General features: G+C 39.2%; 1 protein-coding gene across 1 annotated transcript in view; it reads left to right on the top strand.

Moving 5' to 3' along the window:
* The window catches only part of FYB1 (FYN binding protein 1), a 157545-nt gene that overhangs the window by 55239 nt on the left and 83007 nt on the right, over window positions 1-19299 (top strand). Inside the window, exon 2 of the mRNA XM_033111072.1 lies at window positions 8471-9614. Coding sequence (XP_032966963.1) covers window positions 8471-9614 — 1144 coding nt within the window. The remainder of the gene's footprint in view (window positions 1-8470; window positions 9615-19299) is intronic.

Below are 19299 nucleotides of genomic sequence, written 5' to 3'. Positions count from 1 at the left end.
AAGAGTACACAAAAACCTAACTGATCAATATACCTTGAAATTTCAAGGTGACACAATATTTGGGAGGTAAGCCATCACCATCTAAGCTTTACCTCTTGCTGAACTATACTACTTCCTCTATTTCAATTCACTCTTGAAGAGAAAACACAAGAGGAACAATGAAAGTGTCACAGCAGAAGGTGCCCAAGATAACACAGAAGGAAAAGACAATACACAGTGATATCTGCAGAGGTTTTCTGCCAACGTATTCAGCCCAGCCTCCTGAGGGGGACTGGCCAAGTTCTCCTGTGTTGAGGGAAGCCATGGGCATACAGATCCCAGAGAGACACCACTCATGCCAGATGTTTTCTTCTTACTCCATTAAACCTCACAGTACAAGGCTGGATGCTGGGGTTGTCTGCAGTTCCATCTCTACCTTCCTAAGTCACCAAATAAAAGTCAGGGTTTGTCACAATCAGGGCTACCACCATGGCTTCTGCCACTCGCTCCTCCTACCTGTGCCCTTGCCCAGTCTGCAACAGTCTGTTCCTGCCCAAGAACTCAATTTGTGGTGAGAGGCATGTTCCCACATCCTGTTGAAGAGGGGCCTGGTGCTCTCTCCAGCCTCAAAGGCTCAGCCAACTGGAATCCATCACAGCCCATTCGTGATGAAGTAAAGATTCTGTTAGAGAACTCTTGAAAAGAAATTCGTGACTGGGGTTCAACACTCTTTAAGAAGCTAAGGAAATAATTTCCCCAACTATTATCTGTGTGATCAATCATGGTGAAATTCAAGTAAAGTCAGTCCATTGGCCACTGTATTTAATACATATTATGGATAAAAATGTCAGGAATTAGAGGAGTGCTTGTTTGGGTGGCTGGTGGCAGAAAAGTGTTTTTTTGAGAAAAAAATTAAACCAGGTTCCTGCTTCTATATCTTGTTTGGAAAACAGTACACACATTAAGTACGTAAATATTTAGACAGTACTAACAAAACTGATAAAAGTTCACTGTTGTTTTATCATCTACAGTGAAACTTAATAACTACCATCTTATGAAGGGTTTTGTCACATGTACTGCACTTCAGCTAATTTCCATTAACACTGTCTTTACAAGTAAAAGCAATTAGAGTAGCTTTATTATGTATTTCTAACAATAAAGAGATTTAAGAAAGTTTCAGATTCAAACGATTCCATTTTACAAGTTTGTTAGGTATAGCAAATTATGTCTCTAAAGAAAACAGACAACTTATCACTGTGTGTGTGTGTGTGTGTTTCAGAGGACTTGATCATAAGAAACATAGCTGTTATTTTCTTTAATCCAGGCAATACAAACCAGTGAGGCTGAATACTATTGCTCTACGAAAGTTTGAACTTCTTGAGTTTCTTACAAATTTTCACCAGCCTCTTTCCTAACTCAAAAATGGTAAGTTTATCTGGCTTACAGAAGTTTCTACCTTCTCAGTCTTTTTGTTATACCTTCTGGTTAATCCTTGGCTGAGTGGATCCTAAGTTTAAGCAACATGAGCCATCTCCCCAATACAGCACCCCTTACCTGCTTTCTTCTCACTTCCATATACCCTGATGACAATCTCTGAAGCCTTGGTCAAGACGAGGGCTGGCCTAGAAACTTTTCTCTTTTCATACATACCTCATTGCAGCCTCATGTTATCCCCTCAGGCCACTATTCCTGGGGTCCTGTTCTGAATAATGGTGGCAGTGGTAGGAGCTAATTTTGTTTTATGAGAAGAACAATTCAGCCCTAATAAGTAATGGGCAACAAAACATTATTTCAACATAACAATTAAAAAAAAAAACCACACACGGCAAAACTGATTAATGGTGAAACAGAGACAGAGATGAGAGAAAAAGAAAGGAAAAAGAAGGAAGGAAGGAGAGAAAGAGAGAAAGAAAGAAAAGAGACTGACCATTTTCGGTAAACTATTGTTATTTACTGTCTCCCTCTTAATTAAAAGCATTACATGCAGTCAAGTGAAATTGGCATCTTCTCTTTTTCTGTGGGCTTTACCTAGGGAATGTTGAATTCAATCAAAATGAGTTTGGAGGTTTGGGCTAGAAATAAATGATACTTATTCAAGGGTCTTAGACTTTGCAAACTGAGCACACTGATAGGGAAAACCCCAGAAGTGTTCTGAAAAAGAAAGAAAAGTTGAGTTCTTATTGTAAAAAGTATATTCTTGAGAATTATCAGTCCTGCATTCCTCGCCCTGGACAGTTATCAGTCAGATGGTCAGGCCGTCTGGATGATGGATGCCAGGTAGTCTAGAGGATGGGTGCCAAAAAGTTTGATCATGACTAGTGGTCTAGATAATGGGTGTCAGGTAGCCTGAACATGTGAGTCCTTCGGGGGCGTCAGAGGGTTATCTGGAGGTCTGGTGTATGTTCAGATGTATATCCAGACATTGACACAGTACTGAAAATTTCAGAAAGTTTAAGTTCCCAGCCTAGTTACAGCAAAAATAGAGTCTTTCCGCATGCTTCAACCTTCATAATATTAATAATTTTAGTAGTTGGGTTAAAGTGACTCCATTTTATGTATTCCCTATCTTCACTCTTTCCGAACAGCATCCATAAGAGTGGTTCATCCTCCTCATTTTAATTAAAAAGTGACACAAACATGAGTTAAGGAGGTCAACTCACACTTCAAAGTTATTTTAAGTTCATTAGGTACCCATGTTTCATGGGTGTTTTGTTTCTTTTGTGCTGTACAAAATGAAACTTAACAAAGATGTGGAACTTTAAAAACAATCTCTAGTGGTAGCCTTTTTGTGTTATTTAGTTTCTTTACAATTGTTCATAAGTTTTAGAGTTAAAATCAGACTTTCTGCACAAATTGGCATTTATAAAAATAGCCACAGGGACATAAAATAAACCATAGGAAATGTAGTCAATAATATAATAACTATGTATAGTGTCAGAAGGGTAGTAGACTTATCAGGGTGATCACTTTGTGTGTTACATAGTTGTCTAATCACTGTGTCGTACACCTGAGACTAATATAATATTGTATGTGAACTGGGATTGAAAAATAAAAACTACTATCTAAAAAAAAAAAGCAGAATTTCTGGTAAGATGTTTTCAATAATCCAAGAGAAATAGGACTCGTTCAGGGCTTCTCAACCTCAACACTCTCTGGACGAATAATTCTTTAATGTGGGGGGCTGTCCTGTGCATTGTAGGATGTTTAGCAGCACCCCGGGCCTCTACTCACTAGATGCCAAGAGGACTTCGTTAGTCGGTCATTTCAATCAAAGATGTCTCCAGACATTGCCAAAATTGGCTCCTCTTGAGAATTAGCCTAATATTCAAGAAATACTGAAAAGAATAAATATTGTAATAGTAATCCCAAACCAAACCAAATCCTGTTGTCAATAATAGTGATAAAGTGGTTCTAATTTTCCATATGAAAATATATAGATGAATTAGCTATAAAAGGAAACATTTTCTTGATTTCTACAGTTTCTTGACGTCTGTCCTAAATGCCATCTCAGCCTTTGTTTAAGTATCTTTAAACTTTATGTAGGTTGTTAAAAGCAAAAGAAAGATTTTTCTGGAATCTGGAATTGTTAACTAGGAATTCAGAGGATGTAGCAAAAGCTATTTTTGCTAACAGCCATCCTCCCAGGGGCTGTGGCAAATGTGATAAGCTTATTGCCAGTGAAGGTATAGAATTCTGAGAAAGTGGAAAAGATATGGGGGGGAATCTAAGGAAATTTACTTCTATCAAGAGCACAATTACATCTTTGTAATTATAGAACAATGTATAGCAGTAGTTTGGGCTAAACATTATATAGGTACCTAACGATGGAAATAGTAATGATTTCTTCAAATGACTTTGGAAAAGAAATTCCAAATAATCTCAGATAAAATGTTTGTTGTACTTAAAATAGTCTAAACTCTGAGGTCTTCCAGATTGTGAAATACTTCATCTTAAAAATAAATAGAGGCCCAACCTTGAAATTATTAAAAGTCAAAAAGGTCCTGCAAACAAATGTAAAGTGTTAATAACTGGGGAAACCAGATATACAGTACATGAGAACTCTCTGTATTATCTTCTCAATTTTTCAGTAAATCTAAAACTGTTCTAAAAAAAATAAAGAAATAAAGTCTATGCTCAAAAAAAAGAGAACTCATGTCGTATGTTGGTGGTATTTATTATGCTGTTTCTAGCGATAAGAAGTACTGGAAGAAATGGGGATAAAAAACAGGAACAAAATACTAAAGTAAAAAGAATTTAAATGCAAAAAAAAAAAGAAAGTTCTATTAAGGAAAATGGGCTTGAAAATAATATACACTGATAACAATCAACTGGCAAGGGAGAAAAAGAGTTAATATTGAAAATTTAACAACTGGAATTGCATTAAGTATTAACCAATTACAATGGCTGCTGATCATACATCCATCTGTGCTGGTGTTAGCAACTGAATATCAGTGCTGAAATAAAGCAAGGAGCAGAGCAGGGATTTCCATTTGTGCAAAAAGTGGGGACAGGAAGGTTTTGTGTGTGTGTGTGTGTGTGTGTGTGTGTGTGTGTGTGTGTATGTGTACTATTGTATGCATAGCATAAAAAACTGATAAAAGGTTGCTTCTAGTGAGGAACTGGGTAAGTTCACCATGTAATTTATTGTTTAAAGCAGGTCAATTCTGAGAATATAAGGGAGCATTATGAATAATTATTCCAAAGCAATAGGCATAAATTAATATTGTACTGGTAAGTCAGGATGTACAATTCCCCTAGAATGGGGGACTAGGGCTTAGAGGTCCAGGGTTTGGAGCAGGCTTACTTTTCACTCTAGTATATGTTGCTCTTCCCCTCTTCATTATTATTTTTTCAAGTAATATAGATCCTAGATAATGGAGTGGATATTCAATCTACACTGAAGTCAGAATGGAGAACGTCAAACAAAATTTTAATCATTTTTGCCTTTCTATCATTATCATTAAGGAAGAAATATAGCTATTATTGTTAAGATTAAGGACAAATCTGGGTGTTGAAAATTTTATCCAATAAACTTATTAACAGTGATAACAACCAAACAACCTGTAAAGCTAAACAGTCAATATAAATGAGTAAACAGAGGTAGAGTTCAGGCTATTGATTTGCCAGACATATTAGTAAACTCAGGTGCTGTTACTGTTTGTTCTGTGTCCTACATAAGAACTTGTTGCTCTTTTTTAACCTGTCCTTCAACATCCAGTGAAAAGTTTCAGAGTGTGGGTAAACTAAATGTAAACATAACAGTTCTATCATGTTATCCAGTGTCATGTTTGTTTCAGTCACATTAATTTAAAATTAGGATATAACATTAATGGTTGTAACATCACAATTTGATCACCTGGAGAAAACTGTTATGTGACTGGTGAATTAGAGAAAACAATGATGGCAGGCGATCATTGGATGTATGTTGCACACAATTCTGGATCTCAGAACTTGACACGCATTAACCCATCTCATCTTTTTTTAAAAAACAAAACTCTGTGAGAAATAGGTACTGTTATTACTTGCATTTTATAGATGAAGAAAACTGAGTCTCAAAAACGTTAAGCAACTTAATAGATCACACGACTATTAAGTGGCAAAGTCAAGGTTTGAAGCCAAGTCAATAATCCCAGAGCCTGTGCTGTGAAGCAAGACGCTGTCCTGACTCCTGTGTCCGTGTTGACAGCTAAGACATAAGTTCCAATTCCAAATCAACGATTCCATATTTTCTAACTAAAACCAGGACATGGAGTGTGACAATGGATTAGTGTGTTTCATGGGGTTTCCCCCATAAAATTCAAGATGCAGAGTTACTGTAACTAAATAGGATGTCACTTAAATCCTTTGGTTTCTATTCCTTACCAACGCAGTGGGAGAGGTGAACTAGACGATTTCTACGGCTTGACCTGCTTTATAAAAATAGGAAACCCTCCTATGTAGAGGTATTCTTTAACATGCTTTACAAATATTTGTTTATTTATTCTTCCTAACAGCCCTAGGACACGGCATTATTAGTCCCATGATAGAGGTGAACAGAAAAGGCCCAGTGGATTTATGTTCCTTGCCCTAGATTAATAACTAATAAGATTCAAACCCAGGTGGTTGGCTTCCAAGTTTATGTTCTTAACCACTCTACTATGCGGCCTCTTATTATAAACCTAGGATAAATTATAAACCAAAAATATGAATGATAAAATATAGAGTAAGTCTAGAATAAAAGAATTCTTCCCCAGAGACAGACTTTCTTCCAGGCAGCAAGCAGATTTTCGTGTCGATACTTCTTTATGCTTCTTGTGTGAAGGTTTGGAGTCTGCAGCTTGATCTCCCTGGAGACACAGGGCAGGACCCATCTCCTCTTATTCCCCCACACCCCAACACCCAAACTCTCCCTTGCCTGCTGTGTTCTTCCTGCCTGTGGCCTCAGGGATTGATTGAGAATTTGAGGAAATCCTGGGGATAAAAAAGTGGACAAGGGAGGCAAGGTAGGAAACAAGATGTTTTCAGCAACTCGGATATAGGGCAGTAAATTAAAGGAGCAAACTACAAGCTGAAAAATGTTTCTCTTTTCTGGTTTTCTCCTCCTGTCTAGGTTTCTTACCCTCATCCCACAAACATACATGCATGGCAGTTTGGTATGGAGACAAACTCTGGCTGAGGGCACCATTTCTTTTAAAATCACTGTTCACAGTATTCAGCTCAGTGCCAACCTTCATTCCCCAAATATACATTGGAACCCTGAGGGTGCCTGGCCCTGATTTAGGTGTTGTGGAGATACAAAGAAGAATGAGACAGTTTCTGGACTTTGGAGACTTAGACCTGAGTCTGCATGTCTATCCTCACAGTTCCTAGCTGAGACCTTGAATACGCTACTTAACATTTCTAATAACAGTTTCCGTTCATTGAACCCACGCTGTGAGCCAGGCAGGAACTTTACAAATTCCATCTCTGACGCGCATGACAACTCTGGCTGGTATGTGTTATCCCGATTTTATAGATGATGCGACTGAGTCCCCACTAATAAAATAAGATTTAAACCAAGTTCTCTCCATGATGGTCCTCTTGCAGTGTCAACGTCACTTTACTTTCCTGTGAAATAGAGTTCGATAATGCCATTTTCTAAGTGAATGAGATGGGCCATATGGATGCGGAATCAAGCATGTTTCAGAATCAAGCACACATATATACACATTAACTGGTGGTTCTCATTTTTATGAAAAAACACAACACGGGGTCATGTAGAAGTAAGTGCCTGAAGTGCTACATGAGTCAAGAGGAGAGAACAAACTTTCCCAACTGGACAGGATCTGGTTTTGTGGTACTGGCGTGGGGCTTTGAAAGATGAAATAAGCTTGGGTGTGTTGTAATCATACGTGGGGGTGGGAAGTAGAAAACGTTTTCTAGGTGAATTTTAAAGCATGAAAACAGAAATTGTCATGGCCCCACATGTATCTTCAATGGTTTTTATAAATGCCTCAGATTTCCAAATATTCTAAAAGAACTAAAATATTCTACAAGAACTTACTTTTTAGAGAAAGACCAAACAAATCATGAATTCTACGAGATTAAATGGAATTATACCCACAGAAATGAGTGACTGTCTATTCTCTTTACTGTAATAAATAATACCTTAATTATAGACAATGAGGACAGAGTCTTGTAGTAGGACTTGATAAATGTCCTTAGAAAGGATGATAAATGTCGTTATAGAAGAGACGAGACTGGAGAAACAAGTCTGGATTTGAGACTTCCCAGCCAGTCTCTACTGCTTCCTCGTCACCTTTGCTGAGTGGCCCTAGACCAAGTACCCTAGATAGGATCAGTTCTGAAAGTGAGCACACTCTGCCTGCTAGTCTGGTTCCAGCTGAAACATTAACACTAAATAAACGTGTGTGTGTGTGTGTGTGTGTGTAAATGGAAAAACTTTTTGTTACTTACATATAAAAATAGTGGATCTTTCTGATACAGCTCCCTGTTAGCAAACAGACCTTAAAAGTGGATGGGAAACCAGAACTCTTATAAACCACAGAGATGGTAACATGGCTGTGCTGTATAAAGTATGCAACCTAATAGTTACTTTCATTTTTTAAGTGCAGTTTCTGTTTAAGAGGCTCAACTGTAAAATATGGAAGAAGTCATTTGTTACTTCCATATTTTTTCAAGAAAAATAAAATAGACAAAAACCAAGTTAAGAGTAAATCAAACAAGATAACCAGAGGAACAGTGACAAGAAAGGGAAAAGGTAAATTGTGACAAACAAAAATAAGCATATCAGTCTAAGACAACCCAAAAATGTATGTGTACAATAGCCCTCCCCCTTCAAGAAATTCTTACAACTTATTTTGCCATAGAGGAAGATAAATGTTACAATATCTCACTAACCAATCAGCAACACTGCAGGTCTCAAACCAGGAAACCCTTTAAAGTGTAGTCTTTTAAACGGTGCAAGTGTGACTTCTGGTTCTCAGCTAGTTTTTGTTCCCTGTGCTTGCAGGATGGAAAAACAGATGTGAAGTCTCTCATGGCGAAGTTTAACACAGGAGGCAACCCGACAGAAGAGGTCTCGGTCAACAGCCGACCCTTCAAAGTCACGGGGCAACATTCCCCTTCAGGAGTGCAAGCCAAAAAGAACTTATTCAACAACCAAGGAAATGCCAGCCCTCCAGCAGGACCCAGCAATGTACCAAAGTTTGGGTCTCCAAAGCCACCTCTGGGGGTGAAACCTTCTTCTGAGGAAAAGCCTGACAAAGAGCCCAAGCCCCCATTTTTAAAGCCCACAGGAGTGGGCCAAAGATTTGGATCACCGGCAGTCTCAGCCACCAGAGACCCTGAGGTGAAAGCAGGATTTCTAAAACCTGCAGGTCCCAAGCCCATCAACTTGCCCAAAGAAGATTCTAAACCTGTGTTTCCCCGGCCTCCTGGGAGCAAGCCTTTACTTCACAGTGTAAACCAAGACCACAACGTAACACCACCAGGCCCGAAGCCTGGATTTAATCCCCCAGCCCAGGAAAATGAACAGAAACAAGTGTTTCCAAAGTTGTCTGGAATTCAAGGCAAGTTTGTGTCAGCTTCACAAGATCATGACCCCAAGCCACACTTCCCCAAACCCATCTTTGGCCAGAAGACATCCCTGAGTATCGATGATCCGCACGAAGTCGAGAGTCCCACTAAAAACTCATCTCCACAGAGAGGAGTCAAGCCCAAAATCAGCCCTTTAAAACCAGCAAGGGAAGACTCAAACAGTAAAGACCATGGAGGCGAGACATCAAGCTCACCTTTTGCTGGAGTGGTTCTGAAATCTGGTGCAAGCAGAGGAGTCCCAGCTCTCTCCAAAAATGCTGAAGAGAAAAAAGAGGACAGGAAGATAGACGCTGCTAAGAACGTATTCCTGAGCAAAATAAATCAGGAAGAGTCAACCTCTGGGGCTCCTCCTGCCATGTTCCCTAAGACACCTTCTAAGGTGATAATGGCAGGGCCTTGGGGCCAAAGTCAAGAAAAGGAAAAAGGAGACAAGAATTCAGCCATCCCTAAGCAGAAGCCCCTGCCTCCCTTGTTTGTCTTGGGGCCGCCACCACCAAAACCCAACAGACCGCCAAATGTTGACCTGACGAAATTCCACAAAGCTGCTTCTGGAAACAGTAAGTCCTCTCATTTTCTATTTAACATGTTTTGTTCAACAGCAGAGGGTGTTTTCTCTACAGAGTTTCTCTATAAGTTTGTAACAAGGAATGATTCCATCACTGGTACTTCTGTGTATGTGATGACTTTCTTTGTCGTTATTTTTATTTGGTGTGGGAGGTCTGAGAAGGCAAAAGTCTTTAGTTTTATGTCAGCAACATGTGATAAAATGCCTGTTGGGCTGCTTTTGGAGAGTGGGGGGCGGGGGACACATCCATTTGATTGATAAGTGGTTTGCTTAATGATAACCCTGTCATGTACTTCCTTAGTTTGGTTTCATTTCTGTTGAATGAAGACTGTGATGTGTTACTCCTACAACCACAAAGGAATTAGACGGAAAGATAAGCAAAACTCTCAGGCAGTGATTCTCAAATGGGGCAATTTTGACACCTGGGGGACATTTGGCAATATCTGAAGGCACTTTAGTTTGTCACTCCTGGGATAGGAGGGGTATACTACTGACATCTCTTGGGTAGAGACCACGGATGCTGCTACATATCCTACAATGCACAGGACAGCCCTTCACAACAAGGAATTATCTAGTCCCAAATGTCAATAGTAAGAGGTTCAGAAACCCTCCTCCAAATGATTGTAAATGCCCACAATTTCATCATATGTTTCCTAAGCCCAATATTCAAATAAGAAATCAACGGGGCTCTTGTGAAATGAGACTTTCTGTTTTATATTTTAGCTGTTTTCTACTTCTCAGTATACAGTTTTCTGAACTTCTATTTTTTTAGCCTTCTACCTGAATTCTGCCTTTCCAGGTTCACATCCAATTCTTTAACCGTCTTTCCCAGATACCCTCCATGTTTATTATCGTTGTCCAACATATTAACCATTAAAAATACTTATCATTTATTGAGGACTTGTTTATATATCAGATACACATTACCCTATTAATTGCAATGAAATAGCAATCCGATGAGGAAATAAAGCTCAGAGAAGTTAGGTAACTTTCCCAAGGCCGTACCGTGACTGAGAAGGGACAGAGCCTATCCTTCCTCTTGTCTCCGATTCCAGATCCATACCCCCATCGCCACCCTCCCTCCCTCTCTTGAAACAGGATAGCATGGGATAATAAATTGAGTATAAGTGAAACCCAAAGAATCCTCATTCTTTTCCCTTTCTTTGTCCTTTGGTTGAAACAAGTCGTGTGTTGTTTTTTTTTTAAACTATAAATACCACTATAAACTACATGAAGACAGAGGCCAGTCTGCTTAACATTATTTTATTTGGAGCACAGAAATAATATATTATTGTTAGTTGCTCAGATTTGTCCTCCCACCAAAACCTATTTAATCAGAATTTAGTATTAATACTCTCTATAGCTTAGCAATTACATTTTTTTTTAACAAATTAGATAACCCCTGCTGATAGACTCACACTCAGTTGAATGGAGATTCTAATGCAAAATGAATATCATACAGGGTCTCTGCTGTCGATCTATTCAGCTTACTTTCTCACAAACCATGAGCTTGAATATAACACGTTGGTTTTCTGAATGAGGAGCTAATAACTTTTTTCCCCAGACCTGTTTAAGGTTATAAAAGGCAAAACTATTTAAAAATATCCAAAACATCCATAATGTCCTCTGAACTAATCTTTTCTCTAGTTCCTTTTGATTCCCAGGCCAGCTGTGAAAGGACTTCCCCCCAAGCCTCATTGTGTATGCCTGGCCAGAAAAGTTTAGGTTTTTATGAATCCCTGGCCTGGACTGCTAGTTTGCATGTAGGAGTTAGTAAAACCTGCTGGGAAATTTCCATCCAGCCCTTTTTCTGGTCTTGTTCTTAACACTAAGACTCCTCTTTCCTACGTTAGCTTTAAAAATGATCAGTTAAGCATCTTGACAACGGAAGGGGTAAGGCCAGCGTGCCAGGGCAACATTAACAATGGGCTAACAGTGTAAATGACCTCTTCCTCATCTGCTTAGGTGTCACTTTAACTAACCCAGCCTACTTGAATCCAGCAATTTGAAACCAAAAGGTGTTGGGCCTATTTTCTCCAGCAAGTAAGTCTTTCCTAGGAGAGGGGCAAGGCTTTCCTTCATAAGCCCTGAAACGATAGCCTTTCGCTTTCCCTTTGCTCTCCTTTCACATGTGCTCTCTGAAAATTACCTTCTTAGCTGTTTTTATGCCATGTTCTATGTCAGTGTGTTGCTCCAAACCATGACAGGAAAAAGAGATTCTATGCTCAAACACATTTCAGAAAGTCAGGGCTGAGTGGATTCTGTACAGCAGGATTTCTACAAGCATTGATATGCTAATGTGTGCTTGGAATCTAAGAACAAGGTACCTAAAAAGCAGATACTTTTCCTGAAACATCTCACAGATTGACTAGGTCAGAACAGTGGAAAACTAGAGGCAAAGCTTAGCCTGGCATTGGAAGTTCCTGTAAAGCATGGCTCATGGCTCAACTTCAGGTGGCAATGAGGCCCTCTACACGCTGTTCAGTGTCTCAGGCTCAGGGTGTCTGGTGTGCATGCTATGGCTGGTGTCCACCCTTACTTTTAGCTCCAGCCTGAGCCCAATCTATTTCACTCTCCTTCCTCAATCTCTGGGAAAGCAGTTTTCCATAAGACCTGTAGGTCGTCCTTCAATTCCAGGTTGAAACTTCTCATGAACCACTTACTATTCATTTGGCAGTTTACCTGGGTTTAAGTCCATAATAGAAATGCTTCTGGAAGAGGCTGCCCTCTCCTAAGCACACCATTCCCTGGTCAGACCTTAAGAGCTTCCTATTCTTTGTCTTCTAAACTTCTCTCTTCTGCTCTTCTAAGAGAAACCAACTCCTCAGTCTAAACCCTATTGAACAACCTGTTCTCTGCTATATTATATTCCAACAGCATCTTATGGAGTTTTTTTAATCCAATGTTTTTATCATTTTTATAAGCGATCTACATGGTCTTTGTTTTCATATTCTGGCATTGTGTTTTACTGAGGAGAAGTCTGAGACCACCCTTTGAAAATGATTTGCCTTCTGTCTGGATTCCCAAAGAAATCTCTGTCTTTAAGGTTTAAAAACTTAGCCAAGTTATGTCTGTGATAATCATTCTGTCATCAGTATTTTCTGAGAAATGATGTTCCTCTTTGCCTTCAGGGATTATCTGTCCCATATGCATAGAGGTCACACCATTTCTTTTCATCTGCCTCGTGGATGACAAACCTATCTACTTGCTCTAATCCAGTGTGATAAAGGTGTCTTCCCCTGAGAACTATGATTTGAGTCCTGACTAATACTTTTAATCCATTCTTCTTGGAGTGAAGAATAGCTGTACTAGTCTTGAGGCCAGTCCTTGCTGGACATCAGGATTCTGTTTCATTTTCTGAGACCTCATTCGGTGCCCTGTGCCATAGCAAGGCCAACCATGACATCTCATGAACCTTCTGCCTCAGGTATGATCTTATTGTGGTATTTTGGGCTTTCGTGCTATAGATTTTTCTTTGATCTTGCCCAGGCTGTTCACTCACCTTTGAGTTCACCTCTCCAACTTAGAGCATATTAGGGAGAATTCACAGGTTTTTCCAGAATCACTGTCTTTCCCCAGTATTGCTTCTGAGCCTGGGGAACAAATGGGGAGCTTCACTCACCTCCTGTGGCACCAGAATCTTCTGTTTCCTCCCTTAACTACCACTTTTCAAAGTTTGTACAATGAGGTTATTTTCCTTTGCTTGTGTCGTAACCACTAGTGAGTTTGAGATAGTGTTTATCTTGTCGTATTTTGTTTGTTACTACTTCATTTGGGAATTGGAGGAGGAACATCCTGGGACTCCCTTCCCTCATTACTTAACACCAACTAATATTTCCATCATAATCCAGGGTTTGGCAGTATTTTCAAAGGGACTATCAATTTACCCTTCCACAAGGCAGACAACAAGATGGCAGAAGGAAAATTCACATGAATTAAATGCACACTGAGAGCCTTGTTTCATGTCCTCTGGACTATGCTTACTGGCCAAAGACACTTGGATGACCACCCCCTAACCCCTCCCCAAGTCTCCTGTTCTGAGAAGTCTTCTGGACACAGTCAAGGTGGGATCAGGAAGAGATCCAGCTATCTAATGGGTGCTTCACCTCTGAACTGTTGATAACATCTGACCTCTGCTAACCTGTAAATTCCCTAAAAGGAGTCATATTTCAAGCCTTTATCAGACAATCAGTTTATATTTAGACTCGAAGAGGAACAGAATGCTGGATAGAAAAATGAGCCAAGAAAAGAAGACCACCTGGGCTGACGTATGGGGAAGGCAAATTTCTTCTCTTTCGGGCCTGAGTCATTTTGCCATTGAAAAGTCCACTCAGCATGTTTAGGTTCCTGGTTCCCCGCTCAATCTGGTCTTCAATTTTTTTTTTTTCTTAACTGCTCAGGCACCAGTTAGTCTTTTAATATTAATTTTAGCACACCAATACTCCACACATCATTTAATTTACAGGGAAACATTTCCTTACAGAGATACTCACCCTGCTTGTACAAGGGATTGTCGCATGTCTTAGTTACCGGAGGAGAAATTTCTGTAAGACCTTGCTTTGGAGGAACATGCCATGATTCACCTCGTTGTAACAACTCTTTCTGTGATCAAGAGGCAGAAGTTGGTATATTTTTAAGCTGCCTATAAAGGAAAATATGAAAATATTGCCCAACAACATTAGTAGCATTTGTGCTAGATCAATGGAGATATGGCCACCGCCACTGGTAACATAAATAGATATTTTGTGAAATGCATATGAGATGATTTAATATATACCAAATTTGATCAAAATAATTTTATTTTTAAAATAATCATGCAACCCATAGAGGTATAAATGTTAAAATGAAATTGTAGTTTACTTGAGAAAAGGAGATTAAAAAGAATGTCAAGTCTAAGAATCAAATACAAATACATACAAGTTTAATAATCAAATACATAACAGCTCTTTCTAATTTATTTTCAATTGTGCTTACATATATAAAAAGTTTGTTTTGTTTTTTAACTAGATAGGAAGATTGGGGCAAATGTATACGTTATAATTCATTCTTCTCACTGGGCAGGAGATACCTTACTTCATATAATCTGCTTAAATAAATTCTAAGCCAAATCAAATAAAATCCTTTTTTAAAGGATTGGATTTCCATAATCTGTATTTACCACTAAAGGTCCTTATTTGCCTTGATGAAAACTATTTCTGAAAAAGAAAAAGAAAAAAAAGAACTATTTCTGAGTATAATGGCTTCATATGCTAAAAGCTCCTCTTTGTGCATACATATGGTTTTTCAGTTTAAAAACAAATTGAAATTAACTTTTTTATTTTAAAAACAAGAAAGGATAACTCCAGTGTTAAAAGAACAAAATTATGCATTGGGAGCAGAAATCCAGCTACCTATTTTTACAAATATATCTGGAAATTTCTTATCCTTTTAGAGAAAACATAATCATGATAGTATGGCATGGCTCTAAAGCCCAGAGAACCATCTAGAGCAGTAGATTATTTGTTTTTCTGACATATGAGGAAAAAAAGTCCAAAAGTTGTAGAATTTAACTGCTATGTCAAGCACTAGTAAATAGATACACAAGAAAGATATTCTCCTCTGTTTAAATAGCTACTAAAGAAAAAATATTAGATCTCAATCTGTCTGTCATAGCAAAGGCAGAAAAGAAAAAAAAAAAAAAAAGAACATCTAGAACACCCAGTAGCGATAGATACTATCAGGAAAAAGTAACCGAAGATGTGACATCTGGTTATAGAAAAAAATCTGAACAAAAAAACCATATGAGGTTTTGTTTCCCCAAAGTAAGAGCTTGCATTGTAGAATCAGCTGTTTGTATTTATTACAACAGTCTGCATCTCTCTGCAGCTGCACTACTGCAGACAGTGGCTTGATCAGCCCGAGGCATCTCCTGGCAACAAAGCGTGTGTTTTTCCAAGGGTGGCCGTAGGTCTGTTGAGGCAAAGAGGTGCACAGAGAAAGTTTCCTACCACATAACACCATCCTCTTTTCTTGATTTTCTTATAATTCTCAGAACAATAAGGTAGCTCATCTGATTTTCAACAGCAATCTGTGTGGTGATGTGATTACTGCAACCAGGCAAGTAAAAATCTATCCCATACAAAATGGCAAGGCAGATCAATATAACAGATATCTACAGTGTGTTTGAGTATTTGTTCCTTTTATTCTGGAACAAAAGTTATTCAACTAATGTTAGGTGGAGAAAGAATTGTAAAGTCATGCCTCTAAAAGCCTTCCTTAGCAAGTGGTTTGTTTTAAAATCCTACAATATTTCCTATTTCTCTTCCAAATTGACACCTTAAAGAAGTTGGGGTACACTATGCATGTACTCTCAGTTATCGAGAATCTAGACTGCAGCTTCTCCAGGACCCCTGAATGTACCTCACCCTCCTCTCCAGACTTTAGCTTCTGGTTCTTCTAGATTGGGTAAGAAAGCTACACACACACACACACACACACACACACACACACACACACACACACATACACTAAGAAAGCTGCAGTTATATGTGGCAGGAGGATAAGGCAAGTCTATAAAATACATTTCAGTCATTCATGTTGTTATAAATTAAAAAAAAAAAACTTTCTAGACCCAATAAGAGCAATTAAACAATCAGGAAACCTCACTATTTTATAGAAAAAGGCTGTCTTTGATTTCTCTGAAGCCTTGGTGTCTTAGTCCTCTTGGAAAGAATTAATCGGCTCTGGCTAAATGGCATGCAACCAGTTGAAGTTTCTAGACCTCCTGCTACATCTTCATCTGCCAGCTGGGAATTTCTGCTTTCTCCACTAACTCTTGGTGATTATCTAATAGACCCACTGTTCGGGTGGACTCTTACAAGGTGAGGTAGTATCTTAGTCATTTCTTACAAAACTACCCTAGACTGGGTAGCTTAGATACAAGAGAAATCCATTTCTCACAATTCTTGAGGTTGAGAAGTCCAAAATCAAGGAACCAGCAGATTCGGTGTCTGGCGAGATCTCACTTCCTGGTTCATAGATGACTGTCTTGCTGTGTCCTCACATGGCAGAAGGGACTAGGGAGCTTTTATAGGGATGAAGCCCCCAAAAGACCCCACTTCCTCGCACCCTCACACTGAGGGTTAGGTTTCAATTATGAATTTTGTGGGACACAAGCTTTCAGTCTAAAGCAGATAGCCTGAGCCATTCAACCCAGGAAATCGCACTCCACCATTGCCCCAACAATCTGTCTCCCTTCTATTTTCTTGCTTTCTTCATTGTCATCTTCTAAGATATGATTTTTTTAAATCTTATTCTTTTCCATTCTACCATACTGTCACCACAAATCTCTTTTCTTTTGGGTCGGTGAAACCTGATAGCAAAACCCACAGAAAATTCTGAACTTTATAGAGGCATGAGGACTAACAAGGTTGCTGAAATCTAAACTAAGAAAACAGGGTGAATTACACGTGCCAACAAGACTTTGAAATGGAAAAGCTAAGGTAGAAAGTAGAAAAGCTGCTAGCATGGTCTTTAAAACCTGGATAAAGTTCATTTCAAATGCCAGCCATGTTTCACGGAAAAATCTAATGGTCTCCACAGAAGATCAATGAATGACTAAGTGGCTTGAATTCTCAAGGTCACCTCTGACTTTCAGGTCTGACTTTCAGAGGTTTCACCTCTGACTGCTTCTTCTCACTTGAATCCATTTAGGAATTGCCTCACTGATCTTGTGCTACATTATGTTCACCCAAACAAGACTTGGTGCTTTTCTTTAGTTTTCACTGCAACCCACTCATTGAAGGCATTTTTGTGTGCTTGACAGACTTCACTGAAGGTGTGCGGAGACAGGAGTTTACATTTCATTGAAACTAGAAACTTAAAACAGAATATTGGCAACCACCACTGCTTCAAAAGCAGTTAGGTATTTTGCAACTCAGCCTCCTCTCTCCTCTCCTGTTCATGCTTTTTTTTTCTTTTCCTCATTTCTTTGACCCCTCCTTCTCAACGGCAAAGAAAAATGGATACCCTCTTTCCATTTTTTTATTCAGAATAGTCTAGCTGTCTCTAACCCAAACGTTTAAACTCAGTTGCTACCTTCCTTGCATATAAGCAGATTTTTTTTTATTCAAAGGCCTCTTTACCATCTCTTTTGAGAGTGCAAGGAGTTAGTCAGAAGGGATGGCCAGGTGGGAGGAACTGGTTTTATTTTATATTGCTGTTGATATTCATTATATTAGTAGAAACAAACTGTTGATGAATAGACTATATCCAGGAGAATTTGGTCAATCTCAATGCAAGTACAGAAACTGAATTGTTCCAATTTGGGGTGATAATCAGGTTGTTTTACCCTCTTGTCTATTTTCAGTTCCTTAAAAAAAAAAAGAGTGCTAGAGAGCGGCTTTCTTCTACTAGATCTGGGATTTTAATATTTTCAGGTTCTTCCCTGAATTAAAACGTCACAAGGACACCCATGCAAACCAATGCCCCTTACACATCTTCCTGATCATTGTAACACTAAATGGGTCTCTAAGGAGAAAGATGGCCAAAATGGATAGAAAGTCAGAAGGAACAAGAGAACATCAAAATTGGGCCTTAGTCTTTCAAAGGTTATCAAACTTTAAGTTACATAAGAATGCCCCCAAAGTTTCTAGTTCAAGAAGCCTGGATGGAACCCAGGAATTGGATTAATTACCAACATCACCAGGTGATTCTAAGGCAGGTTATTCTTGGACCACATTAAGAAATACTGCAGTCTAAGAGAACGATGGCCGTGGGGGAGGGGATGGTGGGAAGAGGTAGGGTTTCTAAGCCATAGGTATTTTTCTGAACACAAACAAAACAAAAATGCTATAACATGAGACAGGATATTAGAAGTTAGCAATTACATCAAAACATGGAAACGAGTGACTGATCTGTTTAAGCACACAGGTAATATCCTATGGTTGATTTAAAAATGTTGCTTCGTGTAAGTGCAAAGGTGCTGTTAAAATACCTAACATCTGTGTGGCTGGCACCAGAGTCCTTAATATCCTTTGTTATGTCAGGCTCAACCTTTTAGTTGCTGGATGATAAACAGGTCCAGGAATCCCTAAGGGGTGTCTGGAGCCCTTAGAGGGCTGTAGCTAGTTCGCTATTTTAACAGTTGGTGGTTAAATTATACACACCTGCTGCCCTGACCATCAGCCTAGCCGACTGCAGGGCGCCCCCCTCAGAACATCTGTAATCAAAGACTCTTGCCTCTCGCTCTCTCTCTCTCTCTCTCTCTCTCTCTTCCTTCCCTTTCTTCTCTTTTTCTGTTCTCTAGTCTCTCTATTTTCATTTCTTTTCTCCTCTTCTGCCCTGCAGTGGCCTTCAGGTTGGCTCAGCACAGCTTTTTTCACATGGCACATATAATTACTATTAATTATTCAAAAACATATTTAGCACTGCAGATGGTACTTAAGGCAAAGCAAATATCTAAAGGCTAAGATGAACAGACTTTGAAAACCCACATAATTGTGTCTCACTGTAAGAACTGCTGCTGTATTGACAGAGGCCAACCTGACAGTGGAGCCCACAGTGCTACCCGATGTGACCACACTTGTTCCCTTAGGAGATCTTCATGCTCGGTGATAGCTCACCCCTCTCCCTTCCACCAAAACTAACCAGGAGGGCTAAGGGATGAGCAGAGTTAAAAGCACTGGGTGTTTCTGTGC

Source organism: Rhinolophus ferrumequinum, chromosome 7 (assembly GCF_004115265.2).
Source record: "Rhinolophus ferrumequinum isolate MPI-CBG mRhiFer1 chromosome 7, mRhiFer1_v1.p, whole genome shotgun sequence".
Lineage (NCBI taxonomy): Eukaryota > Metazoa > Chordata > Mammalia > Chiroptera > Rhinolophidae > Rhinolophus > Rhinolophus ferrumequinum.
This window is presented reverse-complemented; position numbering and strand designations above follow the sequence as displayed.